Source organism: Channa argus, chromosome 3 (genome assembly GCF_033026475.1).
Source record: "Channa argus isolate prfri chromosome 3, Channa argus male v1.0, whole genome shotgun sequence".
NCBI classification, from domain to species: Eukaryota; Metazoa; Chordata; class Actinopteri; order Anabantiformes; family Channidae; genus Channa; species Channa argus.
In genome coordinates, this window is record NC_090199.1 from 22,691,734 (window position 1) to 22,713,431 (window position 21,698).

The 21,698-nt window shown below is 37.6% G+C and overlaps 1 protein-coding gene across 5 annotated transcripts in view; it reads left to right on the forward strand.

Annotated features, from left to right (window-relative positions):
• Positions 1 to 21,698, forward strand: part of cnnm2b (cyclin and CBS domain divalent metal cation transport mediator 2b) — a 36,967-nt gene that overhangs the window by 1,700 nt on the left and 13,569 nt on the right. Inside the window, exon 2 of one of the 5 annotated variants that reach the window (XM_067498034.1) lies at positions 367 to 644. The exons of 3 other annotated variants lie outside the window; for them this stretch is intronic. In XM_067498034.1, the coding sequence (XP_067354135.1) occupies positions 367 to 551 (185 nt within the window). In that variant the 3' untranslated portion in view covers positions 552 to 644. Of the gene's footprint in view, positions 1 to 366; positions 645 to 681; positions 1,203 to 21,698 lie in introns of those variants that run through there. One more of the 5 variants, XM_067498035.1, reaches the window with a different exon arrangement.

Here is a 21,698-nt window from a genome sequence, read left to right on the forward strand (position 1 = left end):
GAGACAGCTAGTTACACCACCCATATGTGCTCCATTGATAACACTGTGTGTCAAAAGTTTTCTGTACACTCACGTCGACCCCTGACACCTAAACACGACATTACGTCGATTTCCTAATGCCAATTAAAAAGCTGGCTTGACCCCATGAGTGACAAAGGTCATTGCAGGAGCAGGTTTGCTTTAACCTGTCCACCCTCCCCCCTTGGAATAGCAACTACACACAGGTGAGTTATGTAATAGCACATGTAAGGTACTATAATAGTAGGAGCCACAGCTTTTCCCTTCAGTCTTCATCGAATACATCAGTACACTGTGTGAGTAAATCCAACATGACTAAAACTAACTAAAAATCCGGTTTCCTTCAAGGTTTTACAATAAATTCCAGGGGGAAAAAAAGAGAAGAAGGATGGAGTTGTTTTGGCACATCTTATCAGGGCCTGCTCTCACAAAGCACTGAAAGCAGCTACATTGAGTATCAAGGTGCATTGGTCACTTCCTGTGAGGAGGAGAAGGAGTCACTATCTTTCTCTGTTTCTTCCATTCAGTGTTAACATTCACATAGTCTCTCTTTCTGCTCTCTTTTATGCCTTTCTCCTCGTACCTTGATCTTCAATCACCCATTCATGTTTTTTCTTTTTTTTTTTTTTTTTTACTCTTTTCCTCTCTCCCCCCCGCTCTCAGATTTGTAAAAGCATTAGACCATGTGGGAATGGTGCAGCGGCAGTGCTAAGGTTATCAGGTGGGGGCATCTTGTTTGAGAACCTGCTTAAATCCCTCTTTACCACTCTCGTGCCTGCTCCTGATGTGATGGTAGTGATAACTCCTTTTGTCCAAACCTGGAATGTAGTTGTGTGGATAATGAATTACAACCTTTAACACCCTTGAGCCCCCACTCCGTGTGTTGTTTGTGCGTGTGTATGTGCATGAGACAGTTTACCGCACCTGTGGTTTACCTGATGTTTTGCATAGCCATCCTTTGTCAGTGCCTCTGACTGAGTTATTCCTGGCAGTGTTTGTACTTTTGTGCAAGTCTCTTCTGTCGTTCTGGCTTAGATACACAGGCACATTTCTTCAGCTGCTCATTTACCGGTGTTTAATATGAATGAATTACACATTTGAAACACAATTGGTGCATTGCGTGTTCATTAGAATATTCACTTCACTTTACTTTAAGAGGATTAATTGAGAGGGGGGGGGGGGGGGGGGGGGGGGGGGGGGGGGGGGGGGGGGGGTAGAACAAATCACTGAGCTCCATTACCAGAAATTAGGTGAAGCTCTCTATGCCAAATTAGCATTACATAATACACTAGTGGGGGGGGTTGTTTGTTTTCATCACCTTCGCCTACTACGTAACGTAAGTTTAACAGCAGAAGTGTTACACTGGAAATCTGTTGAATTATAAAAATTATTTTACAGCATACTGAATACATTTTATTAAATATTTCGTTCATGTTGTAGTTGATTGGGACGTCTCATGGACATCTCGTGTTCTGTAAGTGCTGCAATGGTTTTGTAGTTGTGCATGTAACTGTGTTTATGTGTATGTAAACATAATATTACTGGAAAAACAAGCAACTTCATGCTGTTAATACAGTATGCATATTTCATTATTTTCTGACTTTTTACTGACAAAAATGTAGCAATTTAATTGTATGCATGATTGGTAGATTCGTGGATAACTATTAGCTGCAGCTGTAATTCAGTGACAAACAGGATCTTGGAATAAATGTTAGTTGTTGAAAGCTTTGGTTGAGCCAATGCAAAATCAGTGACTGATCACAGTATGCTTCTGTACCCACTGATCATATGCTTTTGACAATAAAAAAACCTACTCTGCCTCTTAAGTTATAATAATATACATACTGTAACAAAATCATGATACTGAAATTATAAAATGTCATGATGCAGAATTCTATTGTCTAACTTAGTGGAACAAAAATATACTATTTGGAATCATGTTCTAAAATACATAGTAGTACTATTCATTAGATTTACAATTAATCTCTTTCACAAAATCATTTTCGAGAAACAATCCTCGCTTTGCATCTTGTGGTCTGTTTGAAACGTGTGTACTAGCCTCAGGTGGTTAGGGGTCAGGGTTGTAGGTACCAATACAAGATAAAGTCAGTCATATGTCTGATGTTGTCAGCTGTCCAGCTTTGTGCACACACAAAGTTTGTGTGTATTAAATCTCTAACATTAAGCTTAAGTGGAAATTTAGTTTTTCTTTTATGTAAAGTACCCAAAAGCTGTGTCATATGGCATACTGTACACTACATACGGTTCTATGTTAACATCATTTCTTATGATTACCTTAATACTGATTTTTGAAAATCACGTAACCCTGGCTGATAGTTGCTGAATACAAAACCTGACTCATAAATTATGCAATGTCACATGGATGAGCTGCATATAAAACCTGTGGAAAGAACATCACTGACTAAAAGTAAAAATTAACTGGTAGTTTAATTGGTGTGCTCGGGTACGCTACGTGTTCACTCAGGTTAGCGCTATTTTGTGAATTTTACCTGCCACTAAAAGACCAATGTATAACAAATTTGTATTATTTTTCTAGCATATTTCACCATGTAGGTCTAGTGTTGGTGTGAAGTGGCCGAGGGAGAAGGTTTCTGTGGCTGGCTTTGTGCCAGGGGGAATTCGCCTTAAGCGTCTCATGGAAGTCATAAGCAAATGTTGTAGGGAGGGCTGTGGGGTCAAAGGTTTCCGTCAATCTGGCTCTGTTCATAGCATACACTCGGTTCAAAGTGCTTTGTATTGTAAGTCATTGTTAATTAATTTGATGCCGCTTGCAGAGCTGCATAGTCGTCTGAAGTCTGCTACAAAAAACGAAAACCCACAACATGCCGCTCCTATTTAAGACTGTGTTGGAGTAGTTGGGCTTGCATTGTATTGGATCTGAACTTACTGACAAAGTGGTTTCTTTACACAATTGTGATTTTATCACATTTGTTTAGGCTCACATCCTCAACTTTACACAATACACTATAATACTCATTCTTCCATTCATTAAGTTTCACAGTCTACTATGAAATTACATTAAATGTTGTGATAAAAAAGGTCAAAGAAGAACAACCTGTGTAAAAGTCAAATCTTGATCCCTATTGTGTACCCAAGACTATGCTTTACCCAGCCTGACCCAGGCCCTAGGTCAGGGGTTTCAGTCAGATTCATGCAGGAGCTTTTTAATCCAGGCAGACAGCCTTCTGGAAATTTCTGACCTCTTCAATAATTGCCCTCTCTCTGTGATTGCAACAATTACTGTCATCCAGGGGCTGCTTGTCAAGCTGCAGGTTTACTGGTTAATGAGTGGGTCATTGTGTGCCATTTGGGACCAAACCAAGTAGCTGAGTCATAAACAGGAATATAGTGGCCATTCTGACTTCAAAATATGTGTATTAGTTCTGAAAGTGAAAGTTACTCACTTAGGGACATTATGAGAGAAGAAAGAAATCTACTGTATGAGAGCTTAAATTACATTATAAATAGGTATTTTTCTTCACCCCCTGCTGAGTGATCATGGGGAAGGCAGGTCACTTGCCACTCTGAGAGTCCAGACTTGACTGGGCAGAAGCAAAACCTTGCTCCCAGTTATCTTCCTGTCGTACTAAAACAGACACACAAACCAATACAGTCAGTTCTTATCTCTAACTGTTGAACTGTGTGTGTGTACATTGATATTCTTACTCCACTGCTCATCAGTGATAAGAGGAGTGTTAACAGTCTTTCTCACTCATCTGAATACCAGCAAAATATAATTCCCCCCATAAAATGTCGAAAATTATGCTCCTGCAGTAGTGTCACATAGCCCAGGGTGTATATATGCCTCACCGTTTCAGAGCAACATCCGCAGTGTAAAAGAGCCTACATGGGGCCTGGCACGTCGTGAACTAGTTCCCCAATTGCTGCAATATAGGCCAATCTATGCTTAATTCAGATTCAACAGACTCCACGGCCTCTTTGTTCTGTGCTTTGAAACTCAGTTTTTTTCCTCTGTTGGTCTTTTTGAAATACTGACTGCAGTTTTATGTTTTTGGAAAATGGTTTTATTCTTTGTGGGTGTTTGTGTGGGGTGTATCATAGCAAATATCTAGAAAGCCTGCTGGAGTGTTTGCCTGGTAACTCTTGGTGCTAACGCTGCAACAAGTGTTGGGATTAAATGGCATCATGTTGGTAAGAACACTTAATGTTTCCTGATGAGGGACACCCCTTTGAACTCAGCAAGACTTCTCCTGCAAGCAACTCACTTTATCAGAAGTAATTACCTCGAATCAAAGGTTGTCTGCATTTCTCTATGCTTTGTGTTTACAGGGGACAGCATTTGTATTAGATTTTCTTTTGTAGGGAATGTCATTTTGACAATGAACTACATGAATTTGACATGTACATGTTGCAAACAGTACTGTATAACATGCGAACTTCCTGACACAGGGTGTTAACTTAAAATGAGTAATTAAAATGAGCTATAAAAAGTTTACTTTTTAAATAACTTTTACATGTTCATAAAATTACCAGGTGTATATTATAACTAAGCGTTTTAGTTTTCAAATGCACTAAATGAAACCTATTCAGAATCACTGAAGCTACAGTATGAAACTTTTGAATATTGTTATAGCTAAAAATGAGGTACTGAACTTATTCTAATTGGTTGAGGTTTGAAGTTGAAGCCTCCTTCACACATCTGAAAACTGACCAGTTCACACATAAACATAAATAATGAAAAATAAATCACAGATTTCTGGTCTCTGATCATTTATAGGAGGCACTGAAGACTTAGTTGGGAATGACTGGATGTTGTGGAGATAGGCACACCCTCAAATCCCTCAAGAGCTAACTGGACGTAATAACTTCTGCGTAAAAAACAAAAGATGAAAAAAAGCAGCAAAGTCATGGATGTAATGGTGAGGACTACGCAGACACTAGAGCCTACAAAGGGAAATTTAGGTAAATAACATAATAACAATGCTACATTCAGGTAAAGCTGAAGTTACTGTAGGTCTGTCTCAGTTGTGACGTCATCGGTCGCCAATACCAGTCATAAATATTAAAGGTTTAAAAAAACCTTTGTGAGAACAACTGGCAGAGATTGGTTATTAGGAATAAAGACTGGAATCTTTGGCCACAGCATACACTTAACATTTTTTTCTGCTGACTGTCAGCACAAAATAGGCAGGAATGGCACTGCCCAGGACCAACTACTGTAGGTCTGACCAGCTGTCAGGATCAAATCACATTCACTTGTTAAGTGTGTGCCCGCCTTAACCCTGGCATTATAAATAGCATGGGTAGCTGTGCAGAAATATTGGCTTCTAAAAGATTTGGAGCGAGGCTCGCTCTTCCAACCAATCTGAGAAATTTAGCTTTTACAAATTATAAAAATCATGAATTATTTACTTAATCTAATAAACAGTTTAGATTTAGTAAATGAATTGGCATAGTTTGCAGAGAATTGTTTCTTTAGTATATTTTGGTCTTTTTATCCCAGTCAGGCTTATAGTACATGATAATGTATTTGTTACTAGGACACCTTAAAAATTATGATGGTGAGATTAAAACTGCAGTGTTTTATGTTTCGGATAGCAGCCTTTAAAGTTGTAGCAGTGAGTAAGTTCATGTTTACATATCCAGCAAGCATTTAGCAACATTAGAATGTGTTATGCCATGTAACACACAACTGTGTTTCCATTTAGTTGCTAACTGTGTCTATGTGCCATTTAGAGCACATGGCTATTTCACTAAAAACACTGTATAAATAAGAATAATATGGTTAGATTATTCCTGATGCTTTTGTTATATTTAAAGTGAACATTTTATTTATTGTTCGGGTTAGACTTTTGTGAAGGTTGTTTTATTTGTATACATTACTTTTACATTTGTACATTTTGCAGACACTGTTGTCCAAAGTGACAAGTGAGGTACAAAGCAAGCAGTAGTGCCAAGTCAGGGAGAAGACCTTGAGATCACAGTACCAGGAGAGGAAATATTTAGTTAATCGTGTAAATATGAGTCAGTTTGAAGACAGGATGCCTATGTGAATCATAGTGAATTTTTGGAGTATGTTTTTTATAAACAATCAGCCTGTGTTGTAATATGTAGTTGATTACACATATTCAAAAGTAAAATTGAACTGGAATGTAAAATATCTGTAAATGAGTATGTGATTGACTTTTGGGGATTTAGAAATTGTCAAAATTGAACTCCTGAGATTGTTGTGTTGAAACGGTGGCTTTTGAATTGGCCTACATTCTTCAGATTCTGGTACAACATGGAGTAGGCTTTTAAGACCTGATTAGTATTATAGTTGAGGAGTGGGAATCTGGCTGCAGTGTGTTCCCAAAGCCTGTCTGATCTGGCATTATGACTTATGACTTATGACTTAAGACTTTTTACATATACTTTCCCATACTACTAATTTAACTCAAAAACACTGGAAGGGTCTGTCTGCAGGGTTTCTGTTATACCGTTCAGTGTAGCTTATTCTAAATTTAAAAATTATCAAACATCTCTGTCAGAATGCTATATTTGTCATTACTTGGAAAATGCTTTAGCCCCCAAATTCGCCACACTTGGCAAATCTCTGCAATCAGGAAAAAGTGTAAAAGATAATAGAATGTGGTAATGTCTGAAAGAAAATCCCAAATCTCAGAAAGACCCACGTTGCCTCGAAGATAACGTATTCGGAAAGCAAGAGTGTAGATTTCATTTGATCTAAACCTCTGTGGTCTTTCCCTCACAAATGTGTGATTGATTTGTATGTTACAGGGATGTATTCAAAGCCTGTGTATTATGGGGGGACAGTGGGCTGTCATAAGCATAAGTCCCATATTGTACCAAGGAAATTATTAGGAGAAGTCTGAAGCACTTGCTGTAAAACATATAGTGTTATTACCGTATAACTAAGAGGAATACACTCCTGTAAAAGGATACTTAATTTCTTATGCATGTCAGTTTGCATCTTTTATTCTAAATAACTTTACTGTAAACTCATTAGTAACTCATTTCTGGTGTTCTATGACGATGCCTGTTTCTGAAAAAAAGGCTTTGGTAGATTTGTGTTGTGGATGTAGTTAAGGAGCTGAGTGTGCTTCCAGCACATGTTGCCTAGGATCTGTAGCCATGCACTACTGAGCAAAATTTGTTATTATGCAATCGAGAATGCAACCACCCCCACGTCCCTTTTATCAAGCTGTTTCCCAAAACAGTGATCACACTGGACCTGCCAATGACAAACCAATGAGAGTATTTAGACTTTATAATTGACACGATAGGTGACCTGTTACTTTAGTAGGTGAAGGATGATGTATGTAAAACAGACTGAAAATATCATATTCGGGTAAAATGGCCTGAAATTGATTACCTAAAAGAACGCGAATTTAAATTATAAATTAAAACCACATAAATACCAGAAGAGCAGCTTTGGGTTTTGTATGTTGATAGTATTACAGAATAAGCTGTTAGTTTTGGGGTGTCAGGCCTTGTGAGAGACCTGTAAATTTTCACACTGTTGATTGTAATGACCAAAGCAATGATGAATTGAAAAGAAAATATCTCATAACTCTGAATAGACATCCAGTTTATGCAGTGAAAGATATTCAAGATCATTGTATCAGCACTGTTAAGATCAAAACCCCTAAAGCAAGAAGCCACAAAACCAAGGACTTTATGAGCCATGTCATCAAGGCGAGACTACTAAAAGAAGCTCATTTAGCAATAAATCTCTAAAGAAGATGCAATAAGGTTTCTTCAGTTTTGCCTTTGGTGAGAAGAAAACCTCATAAACATGCTTATTTTGTCTATAGTTATGTCTTCAAGATAATATCATGGTAAGTTTGGGTGTTGTGCATGATGTGCATGATGTCATTCTTGAAGGGAAATAGCTGCTATTAGTGTGGCTGTATGATGATTACGAGGAGAACAGTGATTATGGGGATCATTGTGTTGTGGTGACCACAATTATGTCTTGTTAGAGGCTAAAATTAGTTAATTTGTAAATCTTTCTGTAAATATAAGAGATAATATTTCTATAAAAATCAGCCACATCACACTCTGTAAACTATAGAGCTTTCTCTATATCATTTATTTTTTAAATCCAACACTCATTTTACTCCACGGATTGTACTTACATGTATGTACATGACTAAATCTAGTCTATATCGACTGCATATGCAGTTTCTATCTAACTGTGACTGGAGCAAAAAGAAAAATAAGACCCATTCAGGCTGTGCCTCACAGAGAGACAGAAAGCCCTCCAGCTTGGTCAGCCTAGTAACCAGGGTCTGTGCAGGACACTCAGGGAAGCAGAGCCACTTGCTTGTGCAGCAAGTCCCATCCCCCTCCTCCTGCATTCCCTCTCTCCCTCTTCTCTCCATATTGTCCTCTTGCCCATTTCCCTCAGTGTTATAAATTACAAACGACACAAACCTCCAGGCCTAATGCCCTGCCATGGATGCCTTCCAAGCTGCACTTTTTCAAGAGCCAAGAGGCTGGCTTCATTGATAACACCGGGCACACTGTCCGTCTCTCCATTTACTGGCAGAAGGAAAAGCCCAAGACGGGCCCTTCACAGGCCCAAAAGACACCAGCGCTTTCTACATCAGCTGATGGACCCTAGTTTTCTCAGCCTTCAGCAGTGGTAGTGCTTAATTTCAGCTGGCCATGTAAAACACTTTAATAATAAATAAAACAACAAAATGTATTGAGCACTAAGACTTACTCTTAGAGGATTCATGACGATTAATTATTAATGAAAGTTTATAGATTTTAGAAGTCTGCCGAAAACCAATTAAAGTCATTTTTGGGAACATTTGGAAAATTCTCACACCACTGTGTTTGTTTCTGAGAAATTGGCACCGGTCACCTGTAAGCATTTATTAGCAAAAGCCAATGGGCCATGAAGTTTCATTCTCAAAAGCACATGTGACCATTTTGTGCCCTCTTGTAATACCTACACTGACATTGCAGGTATTACAAGAGGTTATTTTGCTGCTTTCATTTTCCAAATTAAAATAACTTCACACTGCAAACATGTTAGTCACTTGTTAACTTTCTAAAATGCACACCTTCACTTAGAAGTGTCGGGTCATGCTTCTCCTACATTCACATAAATCCTGTTAGGCAGTTCATACAGTCTCCATCCAAAAGTATTGGAAAGTCAAGCCCATTTCTTTTGCTGTACACTAAAGGCATTTTAGTTTAAGAATAAAAGATACAAAATAAAGAATCACAGATGTAATTTTCTAGTATTTACATTTAAAAAATACCACCATTTTATTTATTTGCCCAAATAAATAAGGCAGCAAATATATTGAAACATCTTACAGGCTGTGTTTACATTACTCTTTTTGGACTAAAGGCAAATGTAAATTACTTAACATGAGGAGTTTCTTTTTCAGTCTTGATAATGTCTAAAGGTTCCTTCTACTCCTTACTGTCCTCCTTTTTAAAAATGATTATGTGCTTATGAGATTGCTGCTTAATGAGAAAGACCAGCAGAAAACAAATATTATTCCCATGTCACAATGGGCCTTTATCGTTGTCTTCTTCTATTGAATTACCTTTAAAAGCCAGACAAGTTATATTCTGTACAAATGCTTCAATGACGTACTGTAAAAGACTGATCAAATCAGCATTCCTGAAGAGTTGAAATCGCTAATCAGAATAATTAATTAAATAATGTCTGATTGAAGGAATATTATCCATGGAACCACAGCTACTGACAAGTGTTCCTTTTTACCCTGGTGTGTCCTGTGAGATTGAATGTTCAAACAACAAATAGCTCTTAATGACTAGTCTTGGTTTTAGCCTTGGATTTTGACAAAAAAGGCTACACACAGAAGTGTTGTGAGAGCTGTGAAGAACAACCCAAAAACAACAGTCAACAATCTCTAAAAACCAGGGGTGAAGGAATCACTACCCACTAGGAATGATTTCTAACTGTTCAATACAATTTTCAATATCAAGGGGGAGCTTTGACACAATATTCAGGTCATAAAAGTTTAGATTTTTGTGAAAATATAATAAGGAAACATATATATATATACTCTGCTAGGGCCCTGTTCAGTTTCTTACTTTCATTGACATTGGCACCACACTTAACTTTGTTCAAATACAGCTTGACTCTCCTGTGTTTCTCGATAATATTACTGTTTAATGTTTTTGAAACATGTGGCATCTTAGGCAGCATGGTGGAGGTGTGGTTAGTGCTGACACCTCACAGCTAAATCAATTTTTAAAGTTAATTTACTTCTGATCATAGGCAAAGTATTTTATTATCAGCTGAAACACTGGTGTATGATATTTCTCAGACATATAAATTAAAAAAAAAAAAAGAAATGTAAACTGGTATTGACTGAAGTTTTTTGAATAGCAAGAGTTTAAACATTGCAATAAACCCACACAAAGTGTAGATATGGAAAAAAAAATTGTCAACTTAACTTTAGTTTTATCAAAAGCAAGAGAGAAATAGTTTATTCAGACAAACAATGTTCTTTAAAGCTTGTTTATGCTTCTTTAGGCAGCTGGTTCGACTAAGTGTTGCTATAGAGAAACATGTCAACTTAGCAAATGAAATCGTTAACTATGTTGATAGATTTGTCACTAAACAAAAACGTCAGTTTTAAAAGGGATCTTCAGTTTTCTAAATCTGATCAGAGATCTACTAAGTTGGCAACACTAACATTGATAAAGACAGTCAAGACAGCACTGTGAGTGAGAGGAGGTGGGGTTATATGGGCACTACTGTAATGTGTGTCAACTCTCTGTGCCTGGGCTGACAAGTAGCACTTGAACACACTGCAAAGACTACAGCCAGTGACCAACTAGCATATACACTGTACATTATGTGCCAGGAATGCAAAGTGGATGACGAAGGACCACAGATGTATAAACTGTAAACAAAGCAGCATTAGTTTACCACTTTTACGTCTCTCTTGCTCACCAAAGTTTATCACTACTTCTAATTGAAAATTCTTATGCAGTTTGGTGCAAACATTTGCATCCCCCGCTTTTTTTAAACAGCCAAAAGTGTAAAACAAAGAATGTTTCCAGCAAAATATATTTCGCAAAATCAGCTAGTAAAAGTGTTGCTTCATCAGAAATTTTTTACATTTGTCAATTTCATCGATCTTGATATTTTTCTTCTGATGATGTTAGGTTTAGGGTTAGGTTTGCATAGCCCTGAATTTATTTTCAATGTAAGTGGCAATTATTGAAGTAGTATTAAATTAGGAAGTATTGAAGCACCAGCAGTGATGGTAGATTGCAGCCAGTCACTTTCTCAGCTGAGCAAATGATGTGCTGCATTCTTCTCTTATCCTTGGCAGTGGAGGAAAGCAAGCAGACGGAGATGGACCAGGTCAGAATGTACTCAATGATTGCAATGTAAAAGTTCAGCATTACTGAGTTTTCCAGGTTAAGCCTTCTTAGAAAATATAATATCTTCTGCTGTACCTTTTTTTTAAAGAAAGCTGATGTCTTGGAGGTCCTTGTGGTGGCCAGGAATTGGAAGGACTCCAGAGTGTCCATTGGCAAAACACACAGCACAGTCCATACACCTTTGAGCCCGATGACATGTTCATGTCTTTGTAATAAAATATTGTTGATCAGTAGTATCAGATGCAGCATTAATGTCTAATAGAACAACTACAGAGTTAAGTCTGTTGTCGAAAGCTTAGATGAAGTCTTTGGTGACTTGTTACAGTCCCATGATGCTCTAAATCTTGACTGGAAATCTTAAAACAAATATTATATGTGCAGGTACTCACATTTTTGCTTTGCAATAGATTTTTAACAATTTTAGAAATAAATAAAGGGGAGTGGTCTGTAGTTGGCTAAAATTCCAAGACGATGACTAGTTTTTTTAAGTAGACGTTTAGTTATAGCAACCATAAAAGCCGGTACAAAGCCTGTTAATAAAGATATATTGATTAGATCTAATACTGATGTGTCAGTGCTGTTATTGCAGATAGGGAATATGCAACCAAATATGCAACTAAAAGTTTTATTTTTTAATGAAAAGAAAGAACGTGCTATTTCCTATTAATTTATCTAGATGTAACTACCAGGAAATATATTTAAATAATTTTAGACATAGCCACTTAAAAGTGCAATAAACACACAGGCACCTTACGGTAAATGTCATGGCCTTGTCCATTTTAGCACAGGGACAGGAGGAACTGGGGATCATGTTTTGATAATAAACTGATGTCCTCAGTTATAGCAAAAAACAATGAGTTGGCCTTGATGTTTCATAACTTTAAGAGGGGAATGTATAAAACTATCCATCCATCCATCCATTATCTTTAACTGTTCATCCTGTACAGCTAGTGTCTCTCCTAGCTGTCATTGGGTGAGAGGTGGGGCACACGCCGGGACAGGTCTCCAGTCTGTCACAGGGCTAAAATAGAGAGACATACACAGACACTCACAATTACTCCTATGGGCAGTTTAGAGTCACCAGTAACCTAAACATGCATGTTGTTGGTCTGTGGGAGAAACTGGAGTACTGAAACAAAGCCCACACTGGCACAGGGAGAACAACTTCACACAGAAAGGCCACAGCCAGCAGGGGGTCTCAAATTGGGGACCTTTTAGCTGTGAGGTTGCAGCACTGACCACTCCACCACTGTGCTGCCCTGCATAAAACTATGGCTCACTAATTAGTATTACAATAAAATAAATTCCAAAAAGTCTTTTTACACCACTTGAGAATAATGCCACAATCACAACTATTTTCTGGCATGTGACACGGATAAGGTGTGTTAAGTTGAAATGCGGAAAAGCAAGCTGGAGTTCACAGTTGGATTTTATTTTAATATTTTTGCATCAAATCTATAGACATAAATAAACTGGATTGAAAACATTTTTCGGACAGTAATTTTTCTTGGTTCTCACGCTCTTTGTGGTGTCTCTGATTTCTTCCAAAACTAAACGAACTGTTAATCCCATCCACAGGTGGAAGAATAGATCCAGCTTGAATTATTACTCCAGATATTTCAGATGATAAATTTGCTGTGCTAGTGCTCACGTACACTGAGCAGCCACAATAGTGTTAATGTTGTGGTTGACAGGGGGATTAACACTGGTTTAGTCCAACTGGTCCATACATTACACTGACCTATAAGCAACAAACTGTGAGTGGTAGCAAGCAATGTGTGCTCTGACACCTGTCAATCATGGCCAGCATTTAAATTTCCCCATGGTTACACTTGTCTAACACAACATTAAAGCCGCCAGATGGTAACAATGTTGTGGCTTATCACTGTACTATTTTAGGGAGTTTAAGTCTTGGTTTCCTGATTCCAGTCAGTGCTTGTACTTTAAGTATTGATATCATTGTTTTAAAACCACTAGAACACAGCAGCAGTTGTATTCTCAGGATGGATTTTCAGCATGTGCTTTCATGAGTAACGGTTAATTAGTAATCAGTAGGGACTTAATGTTGAGAGAAAGTGTTTATGGCCATTGAGCATTACAGGGTCAAGACCTGAATTGTTTAAAAATAATTGTTTCAGATCATTTCCAAGAACACCATGTGGTGTTGATTGACACTCTTTGCTCAAGGCTGTTCAAATGTTTCCACTGTGCAGTTCCAGTATTTTAATTAATGCTAACTTAGCTGGACAAACAAAACACATACTGGTCATAATCATGATTAATCATAAGTATACAGGTCTGTATGTCTGTGTTGATTTTCAAAATAATATTATAGATCTTTTACTCAGCAGGTTAACTACTATTTATGCTGCTTGGTTAAAAAGTTAAAATATGACTAACATGCCTTGAAGCCACAGTTACTAAAGGTGAAATCTAAAATCATTTTCACACCATTAAGTCTAGGGCCACCTATACCCTTTGAAATACGTTAACTAAGTCATCATTTAAACTGTGAGTGACATCCAGCTTTTGAATTGGGCACATATGTAATGGATGGATGGAAAGTAACTATTATTTGTAGCAACTTGATCATGTGGATAAGTAGCAATAACAAAAAGGATGCAGGGAGTTCTTGCAGGTGCCATGTTTTCCCCAACAACCCACATTCTTAAAGCTTATGGCACAAAGCAAGAGAGCTTTTTCGCTGAGCACTTAGCTCATTCTAGCTTTAAGGATTTCTCCCTGGCTAATTGTTTTTATTGAGGTATTAATTATGAGTTTTAAAGCTCTGCGTACTTTATGCCAAAAATGCTAGTTTCCATGTATTTAATTAGCTTGTTCTTTTGAGTGTTCAGTAAAGAGTGCATCAAATGATTTAGGTGCAGTAGTGAGGGAGCTGTATGACATGGAATTACGTGGGTCTGTGGCTGTGCACTCCTCCTCAGTCATTTTAAAAGGTAGATGTGTTCTTTCAGTTTTAATCATGTCAGTAATTCATTACTTCTTTTACAGTATCACACTTTACTGTATAGGCTTGAAAAGGATTAAGCACAATCCAACGTGACCGTGAAAAGAATAAGTGGTTGAGATAATGTCTGACATTAGGCATTGAGCTTGGAAGTGCAGTTACAGGTAATTGATGTGAGAGGTCGGCTAGTGGCCAAAAAGTCCTGCACACTTAGCATCAAAACATTTTAATGTTTTATTGAAATGTAGATTAAAAAGATAATAATATGGGAAATTTTTTAATGCTTATGGTAGGTATTAAGGATTACCATAACAATTATTACAGGGAAACATGATTAGGACTTCAAAAATATATTTGTATTTACAGAAATAGTTTATTCATTCTAAAATGAGATAAGAGTATGTGAAATAAGGCAAGACTGTATAACCTTTGCCGAACAGCAGCCACTATGTGGAAATTATGCAAATAATTGAACACATTGAATTTTAGCTGCTTGTTTGACATTTTTGACAAAGCTGCTGACATTTTTGTAACATATAAAAACATCATTTTTGATGCAGAAATGAAAAATCAATCTGACTTAAAATGAGAATAATTCTACCTTCATTTGTTTTTGCTCGTTTACAACAACCCCAGTCCTTGTCATCTTTTTGTGATGTGCTCACCGTTCAGCAGTTGCAACACTCACATAACAGAGCAGCACCTGACCACAGGCCCATTCATTTATCCCCACTGGCTTCCCATTGATGCCTCTTCTTATGACTGAGGCCCTAAGGAATCTCCACCCAGGGGACCTTTCAACAACAAACGCAGCCAGCTACGACAGCAAACTGTTTCTCTGAATGAACAACAATGTCATTCCAGCAGTGTGCCTGTGTGTGTATGTGACTGGACTCTATGTGTGTGTAGTGAGACACCACTGGTTAGCAGCAAGAGAGTGATCTTGTGACTAAGGCCCCTTAATGACGGTTTGGACCTGCAAGCAGACTTAACTTCTCTGCACTGAAGTTAATCTGAATAATCTAACAAGGTGATAACAAGTACAGGAATGACAGGCTCCTTTGTTTCTAAGTGGAGGAATATTAGCATTCCAAAAACCTTCGGATGCAAACTTATGCAAATATTTTACTTCTATTTTCCAGACCTTAAACATACACTTACTTTGAATCCTGTTGTTCCATGAAATTTGCAGACATCAGCAGACAATTTGCGCCACCGCTGAAGGTGGGATCCACCTTTTACACACGAATGTGGAAGGTTTTACACACATAGACATTTGTATGTGTATAAAATACACCCTTTATAAGTTATTTTAAATGATAAGGTGCTTCCACTGTGTAGCTACTCCCAAAATGTCCTTGTTCTTCAAACGAGTTTTTAGAGATGCCAACAACAGTTCTTCAAAGACATACTTGTACAGAGAAGAGTTTCACAAGAAGTCAGTCACAGAGATACACAGGGGACATGCACACCTCCTAAATCTCAGCAATGGTGATTTAGTTGATTTAGTATAAATTGAAAAGGGAAATATAAAAAGTGAAATTAATTTGTATACTTCCCACTTGTAGAAGCATGTTACAGTGGTCATGTGTTACAATGTTACAGTGTTTAAACCAGCTAGTATTAGCATTAGGATCGTTGAATATCAGCTACACTTTTTTAACAAGTACTTCAGAAGTACTTCAGTACTTTTCTTTACAAACTCTGTATTCCCAGGTGCCAGTTAAGTCGTAACAGACCATAAAGCTTCAATAAAAAAAAAATATCATAATTTGTCTCAGTGGAACAGAAGGTGTCTTTAAATGAGGTTTAGGGTTAATTTGTTTCATTATTTATATTAACATTATGAATGTCTTACCAGGAATTTCATTTATCTGTTTTATCTGCAGTACTTGTGGAGGAAATACAGACAGTTATACACACAAATATACAGACAGACACACACACATTCCACTTGTCTCCAGATAATGCAGACCAAAACACAGAATGCCTATTAGACAGTCTGACATCTATGTCTATTAAGACATCTAGAGAAGATGCTGTAAATAACTAGTGTAAAGTTGTTCTCCAAGTCAATGGAAAATTAAGTTAGAACGGCTGGAAAATCTGTTCTTTATTTTAACTGGAGGTGGATTTAGAAAAAAGAGTTTCCAATGGTTTCCCATCACCCTAATTTTGCACTATATTTGTCAGTGCTAAAATATTTGGAAAATAGGAAGAAAGCAAGACATAGAGGGGAGCAATGATGAGTGTCTACAACAGATACTGACCCCTCATACTCCCACCCAAGCTCTCCAAGCCTTACGTGCCTATTTATAGGGGAAAATTGCGCTATGGAAAAATATGACAAGCTGCATTCCATAAATAAGCTGGGAATGGTGGAAAAGAGCACACAGTCTCTGAAGGCCTGAGTGGTGGTTCTCAGGCTTGGCTTTGGACTATGGATAGATAGAAAGATAGATGAATTATTGGTTTTGCCCCGTGCAAAATCCGACAGTTGGAATGCTTTGCATTTGCACTTTTGTCCTCTGTAGAATTACTGGGTAAGATAGAAAGATGTTTTAATTGTTGTATCCTTTGCTGTATTGATTATTGTGAAAAGAGAAACTTCTGCATAGTACTCATTAAAAGTAATTAATTAAATTATCACTTAATATTTTTTTATCCCCAGTCTCCTGCAACAATTATGTTCCATATGTCAAATCAGTTTGTACCTTCGGAGCGCGTATGTATCCACACATCTAAGTAGGAGGGTTGTATTTAGCATTAATTATGTTTTCCTCCAAGTTTGGCAGACAAAAACTTGGCAAAGGAAATGCAAATTAGGCCAATGGGCATTTCCATTCGTTGTCCTTCTTCAGATATTAGCACTAAAAGAGATTATGGCCATAATTATCATGTCAGGTGCCATTAAACCCTTGCAAAAAAAAAAAAGGTATACAACTATCAGCTTACAGGTGTATGATCTTTTTGTTTTCTCCACAATTCTCTCTCTTATAACATCAGTCAACATTTAAGTCACATACGTTTTTATTGAGGGTTTTTGGGGAAGCTTTAATAATTTAAAGTTATCATGGTGGTGTTTGAAGGATTATACTAATATAATTAGTTGGTCTGTCAGTCTGTCCATTGGATGTTTCAGAATTTCAAAATCTTCCATATAAAATTAATTCTAGAAAACTTTTTTTTTTTTTTGCTGTAACAGGAATTTTATTAAGTTTAATTATTCTATAACATTTCATCTAGTGCTGCCATCAGGTCATATTTATATCAGGTGAGTTTGTCCTATACCTTGGTTTATGACCAAGTGGCTACAGAGTTTTGAAAGGTGGTAAACATACCTGTAGCAAGCACATGTATCACTACAGTAAAGTCTTGCTATGTTAGAGAACTACTGTGCATATAGCCTCTCAGAGCTTCCTGGTGCTTTTAATTTGAAAGTCTAAGAAAATGTTTATTATTTAATAATGATACCATCAAAAACTATATTAATAAATAAAACATAAGCATAAAACATAACATAAAACACTGCAGATCTGTTGCTGTACATGTTCATTGTTTTACAGAATATGATTTAATGAAACATAGAAACACATTAACTGAATAAATGTGTTGTTGTTTCCCCTAGCAACAAAATAATCCTATATGTATATTCGAGTGTCTTTTACGTTATTTACGGGACTAATGACACAACCACCTTCCTTAGAAAGGTTTTAGAAATGTCATACAAGAACTTTTTAATGACTAAGCATTGAAGTTTTTGAGCATAAAAACATGCTGCCCTAATGGATAAAATTGAAAGTGAATTGACCTATGACCCTGATGTGTGCAGTGTGCCTTTGTGCTGGACTACCCAGCATGCATTCAGCCTCAGCTCAGCTAGACAGCCCCAGATGTCAAGCTGCAGTGGTGGCTTATAGGACCCCAGACGACTGGTCTTCACAAGGACACACTCTCCCCAAGGCCCACTGCCAAGTTCCAGGCTCCAGAGGGTCCAAAGGGTCAACCTCCCTACTCTACCTCCACTCCCCCTCAGAAAAACCCACTGCCATAACAGCAGCTAAACAGCTATGAATAGTCTGTCATTGTCTCATAATATATTTATGGAAGACAGAAGCTGAATTTTTTTCTGTCGCTTGTGCAGTATTTTGTCTTTGTGGGAAAATTGAAAGTATGCACTCATCTTGTGGGACAGCGAGACAAAACGATTTGGAATGGAGCTACTGTGTGAAAGCCGAGTGTGTGTATGTATAACAGTGAGAGGGACAGAAATAGATTTCAGAACAAAAAAGAAAAAGAGGCATTTATACGGATACAGTACTGATATAAATCTGCAACTTTTAGATATTTACATAACAGATACACCTCACACTATCATTTTAGAAAAGCAGACATGGTGCTTATAAGGGCCACTGATTTTGGAGAATTTAAATTTTGCGGATTTGATGCTGCTTTTGATGGATGCTTCAATCAAAAGCACTTAATTATTATATTTATCCATTCATGGCCATGAAAGGTTTCTGAGCTCCATAGTGCAGTTTTATTGTGTCATTCTCAACTAAATTGATAGCTTCACTCACTTAATATCACAATATGCACTACAGTTTAATATGCTCCACTCTTTAGCTGATAGTTACATTTTGTGCAGTCATTTACGGGCCCTAGAGAATAAATTGCTCATACTATTAGTCATGCCATGGGTGAACAAGGGTTTGGCAACTTAAGCCATTCTGTAAGGCTTCACTTAGCTAAATGCTACTATCGGTACGCTTTGGGAAAAGCAAAGATTCTTGCATTAAGAAACATGTATGTTTGGACAAGCCACCAGGAAGACTTGGAGATATTGCAGAGGATAATTGAATATATGCTAGAGGAAAGATCAGTTAATCACCAATCTACAGTTTAGCAATAGATACATTATGGGGTTAAATCGGTATAAAATATAATAATTCAACATCCCCCTCGTATTTTTAAACAATATTGGCCGGATGAATTAATTTTTGATCATAAAAAAGAAAGAATTTCTAGGCATTGCCCAATTTCCAATGATTCTCTAAAAGAAAAATGATTTTTGTGTGGAATACCACCACTGGGCAATATGTCAAATTTGACCCTGATTCTGTGGCCTTGAATTCAGCCCTTTGGGAACAGGAGCAAGTCTCTTAGTTTTAACTAAAAATGTATCTACTGGTAGTCATGAATGCAAATCCATGCATAAGATGTATATTTCACAGCAGCAAGGGGTTTGACTTGTTAAGGCTGGGGACACCACATGAAATGTCAGTGGATTTTCAAACTCAAACTCACTGGGTGCAAAGGTGGCAGTCAACCCGATAGTTGAAGAATTTAATTTTGGATGAAACTAGTATGACAAACTCTTCCGTGTCCTTACATTGCAGCCCATGGGACAAACCCAAAAATGAATACTGTAAAACCAGCTGCCTCTGTTGTTGGGACTGAACGTCTTTCCAGTCATTGAAGCTATAAACTAGTGATCTATGTGGCCTTACAATACGTCAACTCCAGGTGACCTCTGTTGAAGCAGGTGATGGAGGTGTTGTTGATGTGGTCAAACATCCCAATGTGATTAGTTTAACTTGTCAAACATGTGACTGTGTGTGTGTGTGCGTGTGTGTTTGAATAGAGTACAGCAGATTGTGTGATTTCAGTGGTGTCCTCTACCTCTTATCAGTCAGCTTACATAAAGGTCGGAGCTCAGCCCCTGTTTTGTGTCAGAAAAGCGAGGTGTTGACACATTGCGATTGGTTGTCCGTCTTCATCTGATGAAGTCTAAGCCGTCTTTCCCACATAAATAGGACAGTCACATTAACAAAAACAGGTTTTAAACTATATTCAGTCCTATATCTCAAAAGATAACGATTACAGTGCTGTCTCCTTGTGTTGCCTATGTCAGAGATGTTGATTTAACTATTGATTGTTGAGTCCTTGGTCAGTTGTAGTATTGTTGAAGTACATTATGCTGCACAGTAAAGTTTCTATTTATTTCTTTTCCATTCTGCAGTGTGCTGAAAACCCACACTTTATTATTTTATATCCATTTGTTAGGGCCCTCTCAAATATAGAAGAAATATTTCACAGGGCTAAGATATTGTTTAAAATAAAAGTCATGCTGCTTTTAACATATAAAGAGTAGTTAAGTATTAGTTAAAATAATAATAAAATGTAAATAAAACAGGTTATAAATGATCTGCACTTACAGCGCTTTTCTGCCTATTGGTACTCAAAGTACTTTACACTGCTTCTCATTCACCCATTTGCACTCACAATCACACACTGAGGGGGAAACTACTATGCAGCTGGCCAACACTCACCTAAGCAACTAAGACCCAGTGAGTCAGTGTCTTGCTCAAGGACACTTTGCGACTGAACCAACAACTGCAAGATTGGTGGAGAACTGCTCTAACTTCCTGCGCCACAGTTGCCCCATAAGGAACATGCCCCATATTTTGGTTTTGGCTGCAATACTAATAAAAAATAAAAAAATCATGTTCCTTTAATTCTTTTAAGGTGACATTAAAAGGCTTCACTGATTTTAAACTTGCTTATTTTGGTTGTAGTTTGAGTCGTAGATCCAACTGAATGCCATACAACTTCCCTCTGAATTCCCTATATTAAAAGATCAACATGCTTAGCCATTGCTCCTCCAGATGACATCATCTTAACTCCTAATGATGAAAACTCCTCCGGGTGATGTCATCTGGAGGCGTCTTTAAGCTAGAAATATTTGAATAAGGGGAAGTCGGAGGAAGGTGTAAAAGCATTAATGTAAATCTACAGCCTAAACTAAAGCCATAAAAAGCAAGTTGCGTGAAGGTTTGCCTAGAAACCTTAATTTGGATGCTGTGTTTATGAACATGATATGATTGGCGTGGATGCCATTAAAGTGAAGGAAGTGAGCATTTATCTGATCCACTGGGCTGGGCAGTGCTAGCCTCGCCATTTGCCATTCTTCCCAGAGCAGTTTGGAGTAAGTGCTTGCTCAAGAACTTCTCGGGCCTGATTGCTTCAAAAAGAAAAAAAGGCTTGAATACCCTGTGTTGTTTGGGGAATCGTGGTATTAGTGCATTGCTTTTTTTAAATTATTAATGCTAGATTTGAGGCTTGGACTCTGCCAGTCCATTAGGTATAAACAGACTATATTTATTGAAAGCATTATTTCTGAATTTAGTGCTCAAAACATTCTCACAATCAGGCTCAAGATCCACATCAATGTGCTGTCACAGTGCTGCGAGGCAGCAGTGAGCTGCAGTTCAATAAAACCTCTTGGTGATCGGCCCAGAAATCCTTTCAGCCTGCGCTTGTCTGCATCAACGCAGCC